We start from the raw sequence: 22,565 nt of genomic DNA on the forward strand, positions 1-22,565 counted from the left end.
TATGCTCTTGGCCCCTGTGCTGCAGCTCAGTTTCAGGGTCTTGGCAATCTTCTTATAGCCTAGGCCATCTTTATGTAGAGCAACAATTCTTTTTTTCAGATCCTCAGAGAGTTCTTTGCCATGAGGTGCCATGTTGAACTTCCAGTGACCAGTATGAGAGAGTGAGAGCGATAACACCAAATATAACACACCTGCCCCCCATTCACACCTGAGACCTTGTAACACTAACGAGTCATATGACACCGGGGAGGGAAAATGGCTAATTGGGCCAAATTTGGAGATTGTCACTTAGGGGTGTACTGACTTTTGTTGCCAGCGGTTTAGACATTAATGGCTGTGTGTTGAGTTATTTTGAGGGGACAGTAAATTTACACTGTTATACAAGCTGTACACTCACTACTTTACATTGTAGCAAAGTCTCATTTCTTCAGTGTTGTCACATGAAAAGATAGAATAAAATATTTACACAAATGTGATGGGGTGTACTTACTTTTGTGAGATACTGTATATACCCAGGTATATAACATCCATCTGGAGGGATCTCTATTAATAACTATATACAGTATATGTGCAGAATTCCCCAGAACTCCTATTGAGCCCTTTCCTGATTATCGCTGTTTGTACATTGGATGTATGGACTGTTATTAATCTCTTCGTATATAAAGCTTGTATTATTTCCCTACTGGTGTACATCTATATACTTACGGTTAATATTCTATGCTTGGTGCAGCGTTTTTTCTGCTCCCAATGAATTTGATTAGATTACTAGTAAATTTTACAGGAAGGGAAACCCTCTGTACTTATTCGGGGCCCTGTCCTAGATGGGGGCCCTGTTATAAGTGGAGTCCCTGTTCCATTTGGGGATCCTGTCCTGGGTGAGTGCTTTGTCTTGGCTGGAGGCCCTGTCCTGTTCTGGGTGGAAGCCCTGTCCTGGGTGGAAGCCCTGTCCTGGGTAGGGGCCCTGTTCTGGGTAGGGGCCCTGTCCTGGGTGGAAGCCCTGTCCTGGGTGGAAGCCCTGTCCTGGGTAGGGGCCCTGTCCTGGGTGGGGGCCCTGTCCTGGGTGGGGGCCCTGTCCTGGGTAGGGGCCCTGTCCTGGGTAGGGGCCCTGTCCTGGGTGGTTGCTCTGTCCTTATCATTATTCAATGTCTTTTCACTGTGAAACCTTTAGTTGGTTGCCCAATTTTATACCATTTCCAAATTGTAGTGCTCACCTGTACACATGACACCAGCATGCTCCCTCTCCGTGCAGTCATGCCTCCTTTCTGATGGACATTCCCATAGAAAGGGCTCAGAACCCAAACATTTCACGTCATCCAAATAGATCTGTGGTGGTCCAATTCCAAAATGAGACGCTCCGTAGGCTCCCAATGCTGAACCACAACCCAACTGCCGACAGGTGACTTCTGCATCGAGGGCGTCCCAATGATCATCACAAACGGCTCCCCAAACATCATCCTTAAAAACCTCCACCCGACCGGCACAGGGACTGCCACCTCCAGAGAGCCGCAGGAGGCGTTCCTCTGAGGAAAATAGACAAAATACAGCTGTAAATACATCGAATATACGGCTAGTAGGAAGTCACATTCAGCGTTTTTCTAAGGCTGCATTCACACCTGAGCAGAGCGATTTTCAGGAGTTTGCAAATGTATACAGGAGTTGTTAGAAGTGTATTACACGCATTTTACATTCAAGCTTCAGGCTTTTTGTTTTAGCCAATGGAAATCATAAGGGGGAGGAGATAAGTTCAAATTGGCTAAAAAAACACATTTTTAGGTGTTCAAATTTAAGTCGATGTGGTCAAAAACACAAAATTCTGCCTGAAAAGTAGCTGATGTACTTTCCGGGGTGACAGGCATTCAGATGGGAACAAGGGCTATTGAATACATCTAGTTTTTGCTTGTTGAGCTTTTTTTTGACCTTTGAGCTACAAGCTAAAAAACAAGACGTGAATGAGGCCTGATAGCTACGTCATGACCTGGATAAATGGTGACCATCACCATAATCTAGTATATGGATCTCTGGTGGTATCACACATTTATTTTATATAGCAAGAGACATTCTGCTTCTTCGCATATTACTTCTATGAACCTCAATTTCTCGAATGTTCCAGGCCTGAAGAATATTCCGCTATGTCTCCCATAACCTTGGATTGGCCAACTGTCGGATGTTTCATAAGATTTGACCTTTTTGACCCTAGGGGATTCGAATGTTCCAGGCCTGAAAAATATTCTGCTATGTCTCACAAAACCTTGTATTGACCAAAAGTCAGATGTTTAATGAAGATATTATCTCTATGATCCTCAGTGAGTGACCCGAATGTTCCAGACCTGAAGAATATTTCCACCTGTCTCCCATAACCTTGGATTGACCAACTGTCAGATGTTTCATAATGTAGCACCCTCCTAGGTAGGTGCTAGGCAAATGCATAGAGTGGCTCTTTCTGCTTATCAGGAGAGCCTGATCTGTCAGTTTGGCCTGTCACATGTTCTCAGGTGTGATTCATTAGATTGGCCAACTGTCCAGCTGTTTCACACTACTGAAGATCTGAAATATTCTCCATGTAGCACTGTCCCTGTTGCTGTATGATGACTTGCTTGGGCCTCCTCTGATTACCAGCACACAGTCACTTGGGGTACAGTTCACACATCCCTCCTTACTCCCGATGGCTCGTCACACAATAAACAGTCCAGGGGTATTGATTTTTAGTGTTTATTTTGTAACTTGTGTAGCACCCTCCAAGGTAGGTGCTAGGTAAAATATAGTGGGGCCTTGTCTGCTTATCAGCAGGGCCATGTTTTCAGCTAGGCTGGCATGTGTTTCCAGGTGTGCCTGTTGTGTTGGGGAGTCTCCCCACTGTATCTCAATGAGGGCCCTTATTGGGCAGTGGAGGAAACCTGACCAATAGCACACCAGGGCTTGTATCCATACTGGAAGGGCAGATTCTGCCACACAGCATTCTGGGAGAGTGTATAAGTCTGTGGGGAGCACATGACAGGTTGTCTTTGGCGGGAAGCAGAGTCCCAGGAGGAAGGTAACGGCTGTCTCTCCTCCTGTCAGGAAGCATCGGGTGTCCCAGGCGGCTTGCTTAAGGGGATACCGGGCTGAGCTGAGCTGCAGAGAAGGATCCAGTGTGCTGAGGACCAGCGGAGCTGTTGGGGTCGAGTTTCAGGAAAGCATTCTGAGTCGTGAGTACTGCAAACTGCCCCTGGGGGTCTGCCTAGCAGAGGGGACCACTCCGGAGAAGGTCAGAGGGATCCAGAAGCTAGTTAGCCGGTACAGGAATAGAGTAAAGTGATAACCCAGATGAGTAAAGGGGGCGCCAGCAGTTGGGCCCTGAAGTGTAAAGCGTTAAAGTATTGAGAGTTTCAGCAGTAACTACAAGTGGCTACCTCAGTCAGGGAGGACTGGAGGAAGCAGTGTAAAAGGACTTTTGAGCTAACAGGAGTGTCAGAAGTCAGTGTTCATAAGCGCCAGCAAGCGTTGGTCGGCATCCAGCCGGCGTCAAGTCGGCGCTAGAAGGCATTTTTCTCAAGTTGTCCCATTCTTGTAACTAGTGGAGCCAGAGGAGTATCCCACTCATTCCCTTCTCCCATCCAAGTTCCTACAATAAAACTAAAAACATAAGATGCCGGACTTTTCATTGTCTCAGATCTCACACTTGGGCAACAAGCTTAAATGTGCTGTTGCTGTTAACAGTAACCCTGGCAGACCCATATCCAGCACTGATGCTGGAAATACTGCTACACTTGGATGGGAGAAGGGAATAGTGGGATACTCCAACTGGAACTATTCACAATGGATAAGGACAACTCTCACTTGGTCTCACCAGGTTGCTTGGGGAAGCAGCTGCACTGCTTAATCCATACTGCCATGCAGGGGCAGACTGGCAACTTTCAGCCCAGGGGGCAAGTACAAACCAGAGGCCCATGGTGCAGCAATTCGGCCCCCCTCCCACTCTTCCTCTTCCTGGCCTCCTCCTGACCCCCATTCCAGGCTAAAGCTCTGCTCTAGGTACTCTTTACTCACCGGCTGAATCTGGGTTTCCGACTTGGCCAGCAGGGGGCGGTTGGGGGGAGCTGGGACAGCTTGGTTGGGGCTGGAGGAGAGTCTCCAGTGGGGCATGGAACCGGCCTCTGCTCAGACAAAGTTTACATCATCCATGCTGGGGGGGAGGTTTGCACTCTGTCCTTGTCTTCAACCCACATTCAGTAGGTGAGCAGCAGGGATTTTTTTACTTCTCTTCACCAGAAAACTTAAGGCATGTCTGGCAGAAGCGGTACAGCCTTTTTATGGGGCATCAGAGTGGCCCAGGGGGCAATTGCCCCCCTGCCCTAGTCCTCCCCTGCATCTGGCTGCAGGCATCCTGGTACAACCACTTCTTCAAGCTGACGTATAGGGGAAGTCTGGGAACTTTTGACTCATGGGGCAAGTACAAACCAGAGGCCCATGGTGCAACGATTCAGCCCCCCTCCCACTCTCCCTTTCCCAGCCTCCTCCTGACCCCCATTCCAGGTTGAAGCTCTGCTCCAGGTACTCTCTACTCACTGGCTGAATCCAGGTTTCCGACCTGGCCAGCAGGGGGCAGTTGGGGGGAGCTGGGACAGCTCGATTGGGGCTGGCCAGGGAGGAGAGTCTCCAGTGGGGCATGGAACCGGCCTCTGCTCAGACACAGTTTACATCATCCATGCTGGGGGGGAGGTTTGCACTCTGTCCTTGTCTTCAACCCACATTCAGTAGGTGAGCAGCAGGGATTTTTTTACTTCTCTTCACCAGAAAACTTTAGGCATGTCTGTAGCAGAAGTGGTGCAGCCTTTTTATGGGGCATCAGAGTGGCCCAGGGGGCAATTGCCCCCCTGCCCCCTGGCCCAGTCCTCCCCTGCTGCCATGTGTATGGAAAGAGTTAAGTCTCCTTGCTCTTTTCTCTTTAGCAATAGACTTGGTTAACTGCATTCAATTCATGACACTCTCTAGCATCCCCTTTACTGACACTCATCCACTGACTCTTTTAGCTGCAGGGGTGGTCCCCCTCAGGTCAGACACCTTGACACAGATCTGTACTCACTGTAATGCAGAATCAGATCCTCCAGTGTCTCCCCTCTCAGTCAGCTTCAAAGGACCTCTCTGTTCAGTTCCTCACTGCTACTCTCCGGGCTCTCAGGTTGACCACCTGTGGCCACATGACACCTCTACAGAAGAGGAGGCCGCTGTCCCCTCCCCTGGGACTCCGCTATCCAGCCAAAAGACCCTGAGACCCTGAGCAACCCAGCATGTACCGAGGCACTTTCCTCTGCCAAATCACCAGGGCTGTGTCAAACACCTGTGCACTTATTTGTCAGGTTTCCTCTCACTGACCAATATACCTCCCTATTGGACCAGTGTGAAACACTCTGCAGACAGAACGAGTTGCACCTGAGCACAATGAGCAGACCTCAATAACAGATCCTGCTCTCTGGTAGGCAGAAAACAACATAGATTTACCTGCAGTCCTTCTGGTAAGCAGACATGACTCAAACCTATACTTTACTCTCCAGCACTCACCTAGAATGGTGCTACATCCATGTACTACACTACTGAAGATCTAAAATATTCTCCATGTACTACACTACTGAAGATCTAAGATATTCTCCATGTACTACACTACTGAAGATCTAAGATATTCTCCATGTACTACACTACTGAAGATCTAAGATATTCTCCATGTACTACACTACTGAAGATCTAAGATATTCTCCATGTACTACACTACTGAAGATCTGAGATATTCTCCATGTACTACACTACTGAAGATCTAAGATATTCTCCATGTACTACACTACTGAAGATCTAAGATATTCTCCATGTACTACACTACTGAAGATCTAAGATATTCTCCATGTACTACACTACTGAAGATCTAAGATATTCTCTATGTACTACACTACTGAAGATCTAAGATATTCTCCATGTACTACACTACTGAAGATCTAAGATATTCTCCATGTACTACACTACTGAAGACCTAAGATATTCTCCATGTACTACACTACTGAAGATCTAAGATATTCTCCATGTACTACACTACTGAAGATCTAAAATATTCTCCATGTACTACACTACTGAAGATCTGAGATATTCTCCATGTACTACACTACTGAAGATCTAAAATATTCTCCATGTACTACACTACTGAAGATCTAAGATATTCTCCATGTACTACACTACTGAAGATCTAAGATATTCTCCATGTACTACACTACTGAAGACCTAAGATATTCTCCATGTACTACACTACTGAAGATCTAAGATAATCTCCATGTACTACACTACTGAAGATCTAAGATATTCTCCATGTACTACACTACTGAAGATCTAAGATATTCTCCATGTACTACACTACTGAAGATCTAAGATATTCTCCATGTACTACACTACTGAAGATCTAAGATAATCTCCATGTACTACACTACTGAAGATCTGAGATATTCTCTATGTACTACACTACTGAAGATCTGAGATATTCTCTATGTACTACACTACTGAACATCTGAGATATTCTCTATGTACTACACTACTGAAGATCTGAGATATTCTCCATGTACTACACTACTGAAGATCTAAAATATTCTCCATGTACTACACTACTGAAGATCTGAGATAATCTACATGTACTACACTACTGAAGACCTAAGATATTCTCCATGTACTACACTACTGAAGATCTAAGATATTCTCCATGTACTACACTACTGAAGATCTAAGATATTCTCTATGTACTACACTACTGAAGATCTGAGATATTCTCTATGTACTACACTACTGAAGATCTAAGATATTCTCCATGTACTACACTACTGAAGACCTAAGATATTCTCCATGTACTACACTACTGAAGATCTGAGATATTCTCCATGTACTACACTACTGAAGATCTGAGATATTCTCCATGTACTACACTACTGAAGATCTGAGATATTCTCCATGTACTACACTACTGAAGATCTAAGATAATCTCCATGTACTACACTACTGAAGATCTAAGATATTCTCCATGTACTACACTACTGAAGATCTGAGATATTCTCCATGTACTACACTACTGAAGATCTAAAATATTCTCCATGTACTACACTACTGAAGATCTAAGATAATCTCCATGTACTACACTACTGAAGATCTAAGATATTCTCCATGTACTACACTACTGAAGATCTAAGATATTCTACATGTACTACACTACTGAAGATCTAAAATATTCTCCATGTACTACACTACTGAAGATCTGAGATATTCTCCATGTACTACACTACTGAAGATCTAAAATATTCTCCATGTACTACACTACTGAAGATCTGAGATATTCTCCATGTACTACACTACTGAAGATCTAAGATATTCTCCATGTACTACACTACTGAAGATCTGAGATATTCTCCATGTACTACACTACTGAAGATCTGAGATATTCTCCATGTACTACACTACTGAAGATCTGAGATATTCTCCATGTACTACACTACTGAAGATCTAAAATATTCTCCATGTACTACACTACTGAAGATCTGAGATATTCTCCATGTACTACACTACTGAAGATCTAAGATATTCTCCATGTACTACACTACTGAAGATCTGAGATATTCTCCATGTACTACACTACTGAAGATCTAAGATATTCTACATGTACTACACTACTGAAGATCTAAGATATTCTCCATGTACTACACTACTGAAGATCTAAGATATTCTCCATGTACTACACTACTGAAGATCTAAGATATTCTACATGTACTACACTACTGAAGATCTAAGATATTCTCCATGTACTACACTACTGAAGATCTGAGATATTCTCCATGTACTACACTACTGAAGATCTAAGATATTCTCCATGTACTACACTACTGAAGATCTAAGATATTCTCCATGTACTACACTACTGAAGATCTAAGATATTCTCCATGTACTACACTACTGAAGATCTAAGATATTCTCCATGTACTACACTACTGAAGATCTAAGATATTCTCCATGTACTACACTACTGAAGATCTAAGATATTCTCCATGTACTACACTACTGAAGATCTAAGATATTCTCTATGTACTACACTACTGAAGATCTAAGATATTCTCCATGTACTACACTACTGAAGATCTAAGATATTCTCCATGTACTACACTACTGAAGACCTAAGATATTCTCCATGTACTACACTACTGAAGATCTAAGATATTCTCCATGTACTACACTACTGAAGATCTAAAATATTCTCCATGTACTACACTACTGAAGATCTGAGATATTCTCCATGTACTACACTACTGAAGATCTAAAATATTCTCCATGTACTACACTACTGAAGATCTAAGATATTCTCCATGTACTACACTACTGAAGATCTAAGATATTCTCCATGTACTACACTACTGAAGATCTAAGATATTCTCCATGTACTACACTACTGAAGATCTAAGATATTCTCCATGTACTACACTACTGAAGATCTAAGATATTCTCTATGTACTACACTACTGAAGATCTAAGATATTCTCCATGTACTACACTACTGAAGATCTAAGATATTCTCCATGTACTACACTACTGAAGACCTAAGATATTCTCCATGTACTACACTACTGAAGATCTAAGATATTCTCCATGTACTACACTACTGAAGATCTAAAATATTCTCCATGTACTACACTACTGAAGATCTGAGATATTCTCCATGTACTACACTACTGAAGATCTAAGATATTCTCCATGTACTACACTACTGAAGATCTAAGATATTCTCCATGTACTACACTACTGAAGACCTAAGATATTCTCCATGTACTACACTACTGAAGATCTAAGATATTCTCTATGTACTACACTACTGAAGATCTAAGATATTCTCCATGTACTACACTACTGAAGACCTAAGATATTCTCCATGTACTACACTACTGAAGATCTAAGATAATCTCCATGTACTACACTACTGAAGATCTGAGATATTCTCCATGTACTACACTACTGAAGATCTAAGATATTCTCCATGTACTACACTACTGAAGATCTAAGATATTCTCCATGTACTACACTACTGAAGACCTAAGATATTCTCCATGTACTACACTACTGAAGATCTAAGATAATCTCCATGTACTACACTACTGAAGATCTGAGATATTCTCTATGTACTACACTACTGAAGATCTGAGATATTCTCTATGTACTACACTACTGAAGATCTGAGATATTCTCTATGTACTACACTACTGAAGATCTGAGATATTCTCCATGTACTACACTACTGAAGATCTAAAATATTCTCCATGTACTACACTACTGAAGATCTGAGATAATCTACATGTACTACACTACTGAAGACCTAAGATATTCTCCATGTACTACACTACTGAAGATCTAAGATATTCTCCATGTACTACACTACTGAAGATCTAAGATATTCTCTATGTACTACACTACTGAAGATCTGAGATATTCTCTATGTACTACACTACTGAAGATCTAAGATATTCTCCATGTACTACACTACTGAAGATCTAAAATATTCTCCATGTACTACACTACTGAAGATCTAAGATAATCTCCATGTACTACACTACTGAAGATCTAAGATATTCTCCATGTACTACACTACTGAAGATCTAAGATATTCTCCATGTACTACACTACTGAAGATCTAAGATATTCTCCATGTACTACACTACTGAAGATCTAAAATATTCTCCATGTACTACACTACTGAAGATCTGAGATATTCTCCATGTACTACACTACTGAAGATCTAAAATATTCTCCATGTACTACACTACTGAAGATCTGAGATATTCTCCATGTACTACACTACTGAAGATCTAAGATATTCTCCATGTACTACACTACTGAAGATCTGAGATATTCTCCATGTACTACACTACTGAAGATCTAAGATATTCTCCATGTACTACACTACTGAATATCTAAGATATTCTCTATGTACTACACTACTGAAGATCTAAGATATTCTCCATGTACTACACTACGGATGATCTAAGATATTCTCCATGTACTACACTACTGAAGATCTAAGATATTCTCCATGTACTACACTACTGAAGATCTAAGATATTCTACATGTACTACACTACTGAAGATCTAAGATATTCTCCATGTACTACACTACTGAAGATCTGAGATATTCTCCATGTACTACACTACTGAAGATCTAAGATATTCTCCATGTACTACACTACTGAAGATCTAAGATATTCTACATGTACTACACTACTGAAGATCTAAGATATTCTCCATGTACTACACTACTGAAGATCTGAAATATTCTCCATGTACTACACTACTGAAGATCTAAGATATTCTCCATGTACTACACTACTGAAGATCTAAGATATTCTCCATGTACTACACTACTGAAGATCTAAAATATTCTCCATGTACTACACTACTGAAGATCTAAGATATTCTCCATGTACTACACTACTGAAGATCTAAGATATTCTACATGTACTACACTACTGAAGATCTAAGATATTCTCCATGTACTACACTACTGAAGATCTAAGATATTCTCCATGTACTACACTACTGAAGATCTAAAATATTCTCCATGTACTACACTACTGAAGATCTAAGATATTCTCCATGTACTACACTACTGAAGATCTAAGATATTCTCCATGTACTACACTACTGAAGATCTAAGATATTCTCCATGTACTACACTACTGAAGATCTGAGATATTCTCCATGTACTACACTACTGAAGATCTAAGATATTCTCCATGTACTACACTACTGAAGATCTAAGATATTCTACATGTACTACACTACTGAAGATCTAAGATATTCTCCATGTACTACACTACTGAAGATCTAAGATATTCTCCATGTACTACACTACTGAAGATCTAAGATATTCTACATGTACTACACTACTGAAGATCTAAGATATTCTCCATGTACTACACTACTGAAGATCTAAGATATTCTCCATGTACTACACTACTGAAGATCTAAAATATTCTCCATGTACTACACTACTGAAGATCTAAGATATTCTCCATGTACTACACTACTGAAGATCTAAGATATTCTCCATGTACTACACTACTGAAGATCTAAGATATTCTCCATGTACTACACTACTGAAGATCTAAGATATTCTCCATGTACTACACTACTGAAGACCTAAGATATTCTCCATGTACTACACTACTGAAGATCTAAGATATTCTCCATGTACTACACTACTGAAGATCTAAGATATTCTCCATGTACTACACTACTGAAGATCTGAAATATTCTGCATGTTGTGAATATGCGTGTATATAGAGGGTCAGGGTTAGAATCCCCGGTGTCACTGACCTACACAGCATATATAGAGGGTCACTGTTAAGGTCCGCAGTGACACATACATGCACAGTATATATGTATATTGAGGTTAGAGTCCCTCAGGTATGACTTACCTGCACAGTATAAGAAAGCAGCTCCATCACACTTTGCAGCTGGCACAGGTGAGACACTGCAGTTCCTCCAATCATCCAGTATGGTGCAGGTGACATTCAGTGCGGTGGATGAGTTGTTGAGTGGGAAATAATCTATAGGATGAAATGATTTTGGAGGTCCACACTTCATCTCTCTACAAATCAGAGACAGTAAATCACGACTCAAATACGTTATACACAAAGGCAGCCAACTGTCCCCATGTCTGTGCTGAATGACCCCTTCACACCGCTTGTCACTGCCATCAAATTTAAAAGATGGGAAATCTGAGAATGAAAAGGAAATTTACTTAACACATGAAAATCCACAAAGACCACAGAAAAAAATAAACATCTACATAGAAAAGGAAAATTCCACTCAAGAGGAGGAAAACTCAACAATAAGAGAATGGAAATTATTCCCAGTCCATTGTCCATCCAGAGCAACTGGTCCATAGTCCAGTTACAGCCTACAAAGATGACTGGTGACCCTTCTCCTGCATACCACGTCCACAGCCACCCCCTCTGTCCAAGTATACCACGCCCACAGCCACCCCTCTGTCCAAGTATACCACGCCCACAGCCACCCCTCTGTCCAAGTATACCACGTCCACAGCCACCCCTCTGTCCAAGTATACCACGCCCACAGCCACCCCTCTGTCCAAGTATACCACGTCCACAGCCACCCCTCTGTCCAAGTATACCACGTCCACAGCCACCCCTCTGTCCAAGTATACCACATCCACAGCCACCACTCTGTCCAAGTATACCACGTCCACAGCCACCCCTCTGTCCAAGTATACCACGTCCACAGCCACCACTCTGTCCAAGTATACCATGTCCATAGCCACCCCCCTGTCCAAGTATACCACATCCACAGCCACCCCTCTGTCCAAGTATACCACGTCCACAGCCCCCCTTTGTCCAAGTATACCACGTCCACAGCCACCCCTCTGTCCAAGTATACCACGTCCACAGCCACCCCTCTGTCCAAGTATACCACATCCACAGCCACCCCTCTGTCCAAGTATACCACATCCACAGCCACCCCTCTGTCCAAGTATACCACATCCACAGCCACCCCTCTGTCCAAGTATACCACATCCACAGCCACCCCTCTGTCCAAGTATATCACATTCACAGCCACCCCTCTGTCCAAGTATACCACGTCCACAGCCACCCCTCTGTCCAAGTATACCACATTCACAGCCACCCCTCTGTCCAAGTACACCACTACTACAGATGTAGAATTAGCCAGTGGAAAGCAAGTTTCAGAGGGCAGAAATGGGGGCATTAGCGGTAGGATGTTCGGAGCTCCTATACCCAGGGTGGGTATGGGGAAAAATCAAGAGAGCAGCCTAAAAACATCAAATGAAAATAAATGTAACCGGTCAAAATTAAGAGGTTTGTATACCAATGCCAGAAGCCTGGCCAACAAGATGGGAGAGCTGGAGCTGCTGATGTTTGAGGAGGACTTAGATTTTGTGGGGATTTTAGAGACTTGGTTTGACAGCTCTCATGACTGGATGGCGACCATTCAGGGGTATTCCCTTTATCGCAGAGCTAGAGAAGGTAAAAAAGGGGGAGGGGTATGTCTGTATATTAAGAACAGTATACAGGTAAGGTAAATATGAGGGATGATATTAATAATGGAGCTATGGATGAGGCAGAATCTCTATGGGTAGAGCTTCAAAAGGGAAGGCACGGTGGGGAAGGTAATATTGGGCGTATGCTATAGGCCCCCCAACCAGAGGGAGGGGGGTGAGGCGGACCTCATGTTACAGATAGGATTGGCAGCAAGGATGGGAAATGTCATTATAATGGGGGACTTTAATTATCCAGATATAGACTGGGCAGAAGGAACCGCACATTCAGCCAAGGCTAGGCAGTTCCTAAATGTTTTGCAGGACAATTTCATGGGTCAGATGGTGAATGCACCGACAAGAAACAATGCGGTACTTGACCTACTGATTACCAATAATACAGACCTGCTCACGGATATAGAAATACGGGACAACTTAGGAAACAGTGACCATAGGTCAATTAGTTTCAGTATTAATCATAGTAATAGGAAACATAAGGGTAATATAAGGACACTGAATTTTAAAAGACCCAATTTCCCAAAACTGCGCTCGCTGCTAGAAAATATAAATTGGGATAGAACCCTGGGGACAAAGAACACGGAGGAAAAATGGGGGTGTTTCAAGAGCATACTTAACAAGGGGATTGGCCAGTGCATTCCAAAGGGAAATAAATTTAAAAGAGCAAAACTAAACCCTGGGTGGCTAAACTCCAACATAAAAATGCATATTAGAGCTAAAGAAAAGGCCTTCAAAAAATACAAGACTGAGGGGTCATTGGCAGCATTCAAGCATTACAAAGAGTGTAATAAGGAATGTAAAGACGAAATCAGGGCGGCTTAAATAGAACACAAGAGACATATAGCGGAGGAGAGTAAAAAGAACCCCAAGAAATTCTTTAAGTATATAAACAGTAGGAAAGCGAGGCCAGAACACATTGGCCCCATAAAAGATGACAAAGGAAATATGGCCACTGAGGACAGAGAAAAGGCGGAAGTGTTAAATAATTTCTTCTCTTCAGTCTTCACAAAGGAATTGGGGGCTACACGAACCTAGCTTGTAAGGCCGAACTAAACAACACACCTCAGGAAATGCCGCCATGGCTAACAGAAGATAGACGTAGAACTAAACTTAAGAAACTTAACATAAATAAATCACCGGGACCGGATGGCTTGCACCCGAGGGTTCTTAAAGAGCTCAGCCAGGTGATTGCCAGACCATTATTCTTGATCTTTAAGGATAGTTTACAGACGGGTATGGTGCCAGCTGATTGGAAAAAAGCCAACGTGGTACCAATATTTAAAAAGGGGCCGAGGTGTATCCCGGGTAACTATAGGCCGGTCAGCCTAACATCTGTAGTCTGCAAGATTTTGGAGGGGATGTTAAGGGACCACATACAAGACTTTAGTAATGAAAACGGTAATATTAGTAGTAATCAGCATGGATTCATGAAAAATCGTTCTCGCCAAACTAATCTATTATGTTGTAAGGGGGGATGGGTGCGCTGATAGTGTGTTGAAGCTGTACCGGTATTCAGTGCTTTTGAATATGGATAAATGTATATGTAGTGTGGGGTGCGCTAAACAACAAATAAATAATGAATATATAACATATATCTATATGTGAACCAAATCAACAAAAGTAAATATATATAACATATATCAATCTGTGAAGCCAATTAATAATACAAATCAATTGGTGCATAAACATAAAAGTTCATAAGTGTCCATAAATATTGTGCAGGTGAGTAGAATTGTATTCTATCCAAATAATACGTGTATCCACCACCGAGTGAAATTCATCCTTACCAAACGGAAATAAATAAGGTGCAACTATATTTTCTTGTGCTGAAAAAATATCCAATCTCCTTGTGAACAAACACCACGTGTAAATCACCAAGAATTAGCCTCTTACCAGATGGTAATAGGTATGCACTTGTTCAGTGAAACCACCGCCTTGCTTCCTCTTTAAAATCCTGAAGTGGGATGTAGAACCGCTCTACCTTTCTGAGACAGGAGTCTCAGTAGAAGTCTTATGGGAAGAAACCGGTCAGATTAGGAGGCGCACACGTCACACACAACTTGCGGTCCGTGCTGCAGCCGACCGCAAGCCTTTGCAGGAATTTGTATGCCTATGTTTATGCTGAATACAAGACATCTAATTGTAAGTGCAATATCAACTGTTTTTTGAATAAATCTCAAGGGTAATACACTATTAGTCCTCCTTTTTCCTTTAATACACGGTGGTTTTGTGAGCTTGTGAAGAAGGAGGAGGCTGTGTTTCTTGCTGGTACTCGTTGCCATCTAGTGGAGAAAGAAAGGTAGAGCGGTTCTACATCCCACTTCAGGATTTTAAAGAGGAAGCAAGGCGGTGGTTTCACTGAACAAGTGTATACCTATTACCATCTGGTAAGAGGCTAATTCTTGGTGATTTACACGTGGTGTTTGTTCACAAGGAGATTGGATATTTTTTCAGCACAAGAAAATATAGTTGCACCTTATTTATTTCCGTTTGGTAAGGATGAATTTCACTCGGTGGTGGATACACGTATTATTTGGATAGAATACAATTCTACTCACCTGCACAATATTTATGGACACTTATGAACTTTTATGTTTATGCACCAATTGATTTGTATTATTAATTGGCTTCACAGATTGATATATGTTATATATATTTACTTTTGTTGATTTGGTTCACATATAGATATATGTTATATATTCATTATTTATTTGTTGTTTAGCGCACCCCACACTACATATAAACTAATCTATTAACCTTCTATGATGAAGTGAGCTGCCACCTAGATAAAGGAAAGCCTGTGGATGTGGTGTATCTGGATAAAGGAAGGTCTGTGGATGTGGTGTATCTGGATAAAGGAAAGCCTGTGGATGTGGTGTATCTGGATAAAGGAAGGCCTGTGGATGTGGTGTATCTGGATAAAGGAAGGTCTGTGGATGTGGTGTATCTGGATAAAAGGAAGGTCTGTGGATGTGGTGTATCTGGATAAAGGAAGGTCTGTGGATGTGGTGTATCTGGATAAAGGAAGGCCTGTGGATGTGGTGTATCTGGATAAAGGAAGGCCTGTGGATGTGGTGTATCTGGATAAAGGAAGGTCTGTGGATGTGGTGTATCTGGATAAGGGAAAGCCTGTGGATGTGATGTATCTGGATAAAGGTAAGCCTGTGGATGTGGTGTATCTGGATAAAGGAAAGCCTGTGGATGTGGTGTATCTGGATAAAGGAAAGCCTGTGGATGTGGTGTATCTGGATAAAGGAAAGCCTGTGGATGTGGTGTATCTGGATAAAGGAAAGCCTGTGGATGTGGTGTATCTGGACTTTGCAAAGGCCTTTGACACCGTTCCCCACAAACGCTTACTATACAAACTAAGGAAGGTAGGTATGGACCATAAGGTGAGTACCTGGATAGAGAACTGGCTCCAGGGGAGAGTCCAGAGGGTGATGATTAATGGGGAGTACTCGGATTGGGCGGGTGTGGAAAGTGGGGTCCCCCAAGGTTCTGTCCTGGGACCAATCCTGTTTAATTTATTCATAAATGATCTAGAGGAGGGGATATCTAGTACAATCTCAGTATTTGCGGATGACACTAAACTAAGCATGCCAATATCTTCTATGCAGGATGTGGAAACCTTACAAACAGACCTGAACAGAATAATGGGGTGGGGGTGGGGGGGGGGCAACTACATGGCAGATGAGGTTTAATGTTGAAAAATGTAAAGTAATGCACTTGGGGGCCAAAAACCAGAAAGCAAGCTACTCACTAGGGGGGGAACCTCTGGGTGAGTCTAGGATGGAAAAGGACCTGGGGGTACTGGTAGACAACAGGCTTGGCAGTGGCATGCAATGCCAAGCCGCTGCAAGCAAAGCCAACAGAATACTGGGATGTATAAAAAAGGGGATTCACTCCAGAAATAAAGAGATTATTCTTCCACTCTACAAGACTCTGGTCCGGCCACATCTGGAGTATGCTGTCCAGTTCTGGGCACCGGTCCTCAGGAAGGATGTGCTGGAACTGAAGAGAATCCAGAGAAGGGCAACAAAAATAATAAGGGGAATGGAGGACATCGGCTATGAGGAAAGACTACAAGCACTGAACCTATTCTCTCTGGAGAAGAGACGATTGAGGGGGGATATGATATCAATATACAAATACTGTACTGGTGACCCTAGCATAAGGAACAAACTATTCAGAGAAAGGAGATACAATAAGACACGTGGCCACTCACTAAAACTAGAGGAAAGGCTGTTTAACCTTAAAATGCGTAAGAGGTTCTTCACTGTAAGAGCAGTAAGGATGTGGAATTCTCTTCCACAAGCAGTCGTATCAGCAGGGAGCATTGATAGTTTCAAAAAACTATTAGATGGGCACCTTAGAGACCACAACATACAGGGGTATACAATGTACAACATACAGGGGTATACAATGTACAACATACAGGGGGTATACAATGTACAACATACAGGGGTATACAATGTACAACATACAGGGGTATACAATGTACAACATACAGGGGGTATACAATGTACAACATACAGGGGGTATACAATGTACAACATACAGGGGTATACAATGTACAACATACAGGGGGTATACAATGTACAACATACAGGGGTATACAATGTACAACATACAGGGGTATACAATGTACAACATACAGGGTGTATACAATGTACAACATACAGGGGGTATACAATGTACAGCATACAGGGGGTATACAATGTACAACATACAGGGGTATACAATGTACAACATACAGGGGTATACAATGTACAACATACAAGGGTATACAATGTACAACATACAGGGGTATACAATGTACAACATACAGGGGTATACAATGTACAGCATACAGGGGTATACAATGTACAACATACAGGGGTATACAATGTACGGTTAACAGAAAACACACAAACACATCATAGGTTGAACTGGATGGACTGATGTCTTTTTTCAACCTCACTAACTATGTAACTATGTAACCACGTCCATAGCCACCCCTCTGTCCAAGTACACCATGTCCACAGCCACTCCTTTAAAGCATTACTAAACCTGGTACCCTGCATTCACTACATCTGGTCTCCCACAGTACACATAAATATAAATTGATAAATCCCTTTTCTCATCAGCAGTATATAGCAGTCTTGTGACTTCTATCAGTGTTTGGTTAAAGATTGAGGGAGGAGCTTTCATTCTCCTCTGACTGTTTTATGAGGCTTCAGAACCCCTGACCCTCTGCCTGGACAGTGCTGATTGGCCCTGTGCTGATCACATGCACCCTCCAAATAAAAAAAAAAACAATACACACTAAACTGAGCATGTGCAGGGTGACTCCAAAGGCTTGGTCTTATCAGGAGATGGATAGGGGACAGTGGAAGAAGGGGAGGATCAGAGAAGACAAGATCAAACAGCCTATTTAGACAATGCAGATAATTAACCCCTTAGGTTCCACAGTGAGTATAACCAGCATGCTTTACTGCATATACAGACTGATTTTACTGTTGTGGGTTTATAACACTTTAAGTGATATAACACGCAACCACCCTTGGGCCTATAAACCTCTCATCAGTCGGAAGTCTATGGTGACTTCACATCAAAGAACCCAAATTAGGGCCCCATTGCTATAGACAGCAATAAACATTTTTCTGTGCTATTGTATCAAAGCACAAAACACCGGGTATGGACAAATCAATACTTCCATAGCCATGGCCTCGTACACAAATATATAGAATACGGTGGAGTATTAAACCCCCGTGAAAATCCCGCCATTGAAGTGTTGATAATGGAAATTTGGAGCTTTGATACACACAGATACATGTTCATTTCCGTCTAGCATTGCTGTTTCGAATTTGGTTCTTTGATGTTTTATACTTCCTCATAAAAAGAGTCGATTTTCTGACAACGAGGGTACTTTGTGGATGGATTTGGCTCTCTTATAATATCGTTCTCTGGCAGTCACTTGTCTATGGGGTCTTTTATAAAACCCTCAAATATCCTTCCTACTATCAGACTTACAGGTCTGTAATTACGGGGTTGGCAGAACATTGGATTTGGTGCCACGACAGCCATTAAAGAATATCTAACAATGGAAACCAAAGGCTTAGACATGGAGTTCTTCTCTTGTAGGACTCTGTGAAGGGTGAACCCCTGGCTGGGTGTCTGGGTAACCCTCATTTTGTCTGAATGAAGCTTTTGGAAGAAGTATCATCTTCATATTGTTCATCATCAGTCATGCTCTCCGTCCTTTACTCAGAGCTATAAATTGGCTTTCTTTTATTAGATGTTCCAATACCAAAAGGAGGAAAAGATACAAAGAAGTGACATTTGGCTTAGAGAACCAATTCTACCTCTAAGTCTGGATTCTGCCTCTCACTACAACAAGGAATGTCTGAAATCATTCAGTAAAGCAGTTCATGTCAGTTCTTAGAACTTCCCAATGCAGTCAGCCTTTGACTCATCTACTCACCCGCCAGTCCAGCACCAACCGCCATGCACATCCAAAGTAGATGAAAGTAAAATGCGTCCAGTGGTTTGGTGGCCATAACCTCCAGCAAGCCTCAGTCTCTTCTCCGTCTACACCTTGTCTTTCAGTTTTTCTGGTGTTTTGCAGGAAGTAGATGAAAAGACATGTAGGTCGGGTGAATTACAGGAGGCGGTGAGCTCTTGTGGTTTTCTGCATTTGCAGCTACTAGTTGTGCAGCTGTGCTTTCCTAGAGTTGTAAAAGTCACTATACTTGGGCCCCATGTCTAACCCAATACAGAGGTAAAATCAGGAAAGTACATTGCTCTGACACCTTTAGTATGTGTCACAGGTAAGTGCCGACCCTTTGTGCCCCCAGCCAGAGGTATGGACTGTATAGTCTAAGGAGCCTCTAACCCGCAGTGTGGCATGGGCTTCTCTGAGTGACACTCCTGAATCTGAGCTCCAACCTCTGGAAAGAGTCAGTAGTGTGCAGATAGAGCTGTAACATTGGCATTCTAGAACACTCTATAATGTCTCATAGTCACAATACATTAGATCCATAAACTGACATACAGAAGAACTGCCGAGAACCAAACAAGCATTTTATTTAGGTGTTATCCTGATGCTCTAAGGAGAATGTTCAGTTTTGTGATGTAGTAGGCACGTTCAAAGAGCCCATAAATTCCAGCTGATGACACTAAAAATAATCCAAGAACAGCACACAGTGGGACACTGGGAGCACTGGGGAACCCAAGGAAATAAGGGAATGGCAGCAACAAGACACTGGGAGCACTGGGGAACCCAAGGAAGGAGATGAATGGCAGCAACAAGACACTGGGAGCACTGGGGAACCCAAGGAAGGAGATGAATGGCAGCAACAAGACACTGGGAGCACTGGGGAACCCAAGGAAGGAGATGAATGGCAGCACTGAGACATTGGGAGCACTGGGGAACCCAAGGAAGGAGATGAATGGCAGCACTGAGACATTGGGAGCACTGGGGAACCCAAGGAAGGAAGTGAATGGCAGCAACAAGACACTGGGAGCACTGGGGAACCCAAGGAAGGAGATGAATGGCAGCAACAAGACACTGGGAGCACTGGGGAACCCAAGGAAGGAGATGAATGGCAGCACTGAGACATTGGGAGCACTGGGGAACCCAAGGAAGGAGATGAATGGCAGCACTGAGACATTGGGAGCACTGGGGAACCCAAGGAAGGAAGTGAATGGCAGCAACAAGACACTGGGAGCACTGGGGAACCCAAGGAAGGAGATGAATGGCAGCAACAAGACACTGGGAGCACTGGGGAACCCAAGGAAGGAGATGAATGGCAGCAACAAGACACTGGGAGCACTGGGGAACCCAAGGAAGGAAGTGAATGGCAGCAACAAGACACTGGGAGCACTGGGGAATCCAAGGAAGGAAGTGAATGGCAGCAACAAGACACTGGGAGCACTGGGAACCCAAGGAAGGAGATGAATGGCAGCAACAAGACACTGGGAGCACTGGGGAACCCAAGGAAGGAAGTGAATGGCAGCAACAAGACACTGGGAGCACTGGGGAATCCAAGGAAGGAAGTGAATGGCAGCAACAAGACACTGGGAGCACTGGGGAACCCAAGGAAGGAGATGAATGGCAGCACTGAGACATTGGGAACACTGGGGAACCCAAGGAAGGAAGTGAATGGCAGCACTGGGGAGCCCAAGGAAGGAAGAGAATGGCAGCACCGGGACAGTGGAAGCACTGGGGAACCCAAGGAAGAAGGTAAATAGCAGCACCGAGACCATGGGAGCACTGGGAACCAAAGGAAGGAGGTGAATGGCAGCACAGAGACACTGGGAACACAGGAGATTCCAAGGAAGGAGGTCAATGGCATCTCTGAGACATTGGAAGCTCTGGGAACCCCAAGGAAGGGAGTAAATTGGAGCACCGAGACATTAAGAGCACTGGGAAACCAAGGAAGAAGGTAAATAGCAGCACAGAGACCATGGGAGCACTGCAAAGCGCCAGCATACACCACTCCCTGTGTCCAACACTAGGTGGAGCTATGACCTTTGACCTCTGAGTAAAAAACTCCTGACCTTTGGGGTGGGTCCATGATCCATTTCCTGTGTCAAAACCATCCCCTGTGTCTTTACCGGCAATAGGCAACCCTAACCCTAACCCCCCCCCCCCCCCAGAACAGCAGCTAAATGAGGGAGGAGTCAGAGCCGGGGAATGTTTGGCACATGGCTGTGACAAAGATGTAAACATTTTATTGATCATTAGGCAAGGAACAGATTCCGGTGTAAATGATCAGGAAATAGATTTTTTAATGTAGAAAGATTGTCATGTTCTGTTTCTCGGCGGTATGCGTGTACACGGATATCCTCAGGTACAGATATTCTGAACGCAGTGCATGTTTACCTACCTGGCTGTACGTCTCCATTGAAAACATTGCAGCTGCTTTCAGATCCAGAAATAAAATATGGTTGTAACTGCGTTTTCATTTTATTAAAAGAGAATGATTTTCAGCCGTCCGGGACTCTCTCTCCTGATTAGCTGAGATTCAGCCACGACGCCATTGGCTCCCGCAGCTGTCAATCAACGTCAATTAGCCAATCAGGAGAGAGAGGGGGTGGGGCCAAATGGCAGCTCTGTGTCTCAATGGATACACTGAGCTGCAGTTCAGCTCGGGTGCCCCATAGCAAGTTGCTCGCTGTGGGGGCACTTGATAGGAGGGAGGGGCCAGGAGCAGAAACGAGGGACCTAAGAAAAGGTGCATCTGGGCTGCTCATCACAAAACCAACTGCACAGAGGAGGGAAGTGTAACATGATTGTTATTTAACAAAGTAAATGAGACTTTACAATCACTTTAGGGCTGTGCAAATGTTTTCCTATAAAAATAACAAACATGTCATACTTACCTCCTCCGTGTAGTGGATTTGCACAGAGCAGCCCGGATCCTCCTCTTCTTGGGTCCCTCTTCTGTGATTCTGGCCCCTCCCTCCTGTTCAGTGCACCCATAACAAGCAGCTTGCTATTGGGGCACCT

At 43.2% G+C, this 22,565-nt stretch overlaps 1 protein-coding gene across 1 annotated transcript in view; it reads right to left on the reverse strand.

Moving 5' to 3' along the window:
* Window positions 1–19,560, reverse strand: part of LOC309543482 (T-cell differentiation antigen CD6-like) — a gene marked incomplete at both ends in the record, with an annotated part of 67,753 nt that extends 48,193 nt beyond the window's left edge. The window contains 3 exons of the mRNA XM_082275961.1: window positions 1,212–1,520; window positions 11,457–11,759; window positions 19,536–19,560. Coding sequence (XP_082132087.1) covers window positions 1,212–1,520; window positions 11,457–11,759; window positions 19,536–19,560 — 637 coding nt within the window. The remainder of the gene's footprint in view (window positions 1–1,211; window positions 1,521–11,456; window positions 11,760–19,535) is intronic.
* Between the last annotated feature and the right edge of the window lie 3,005 nt (window positions 19,561–22,565).

Source organism: Pelophylax lessonae, assembly GCF_965119305.1.
Source record: "Pelophylax lessonae genome assembly, contig: HAP1_SCAFFOLD_77, whole genome shotgun sequence".
NCBI classification, from domain to species: Eukaryota; Metazoa; Chordata; class Amphibia; order Anura; family Ranidae; genus Pelophylax; species Pelophylax lessonae.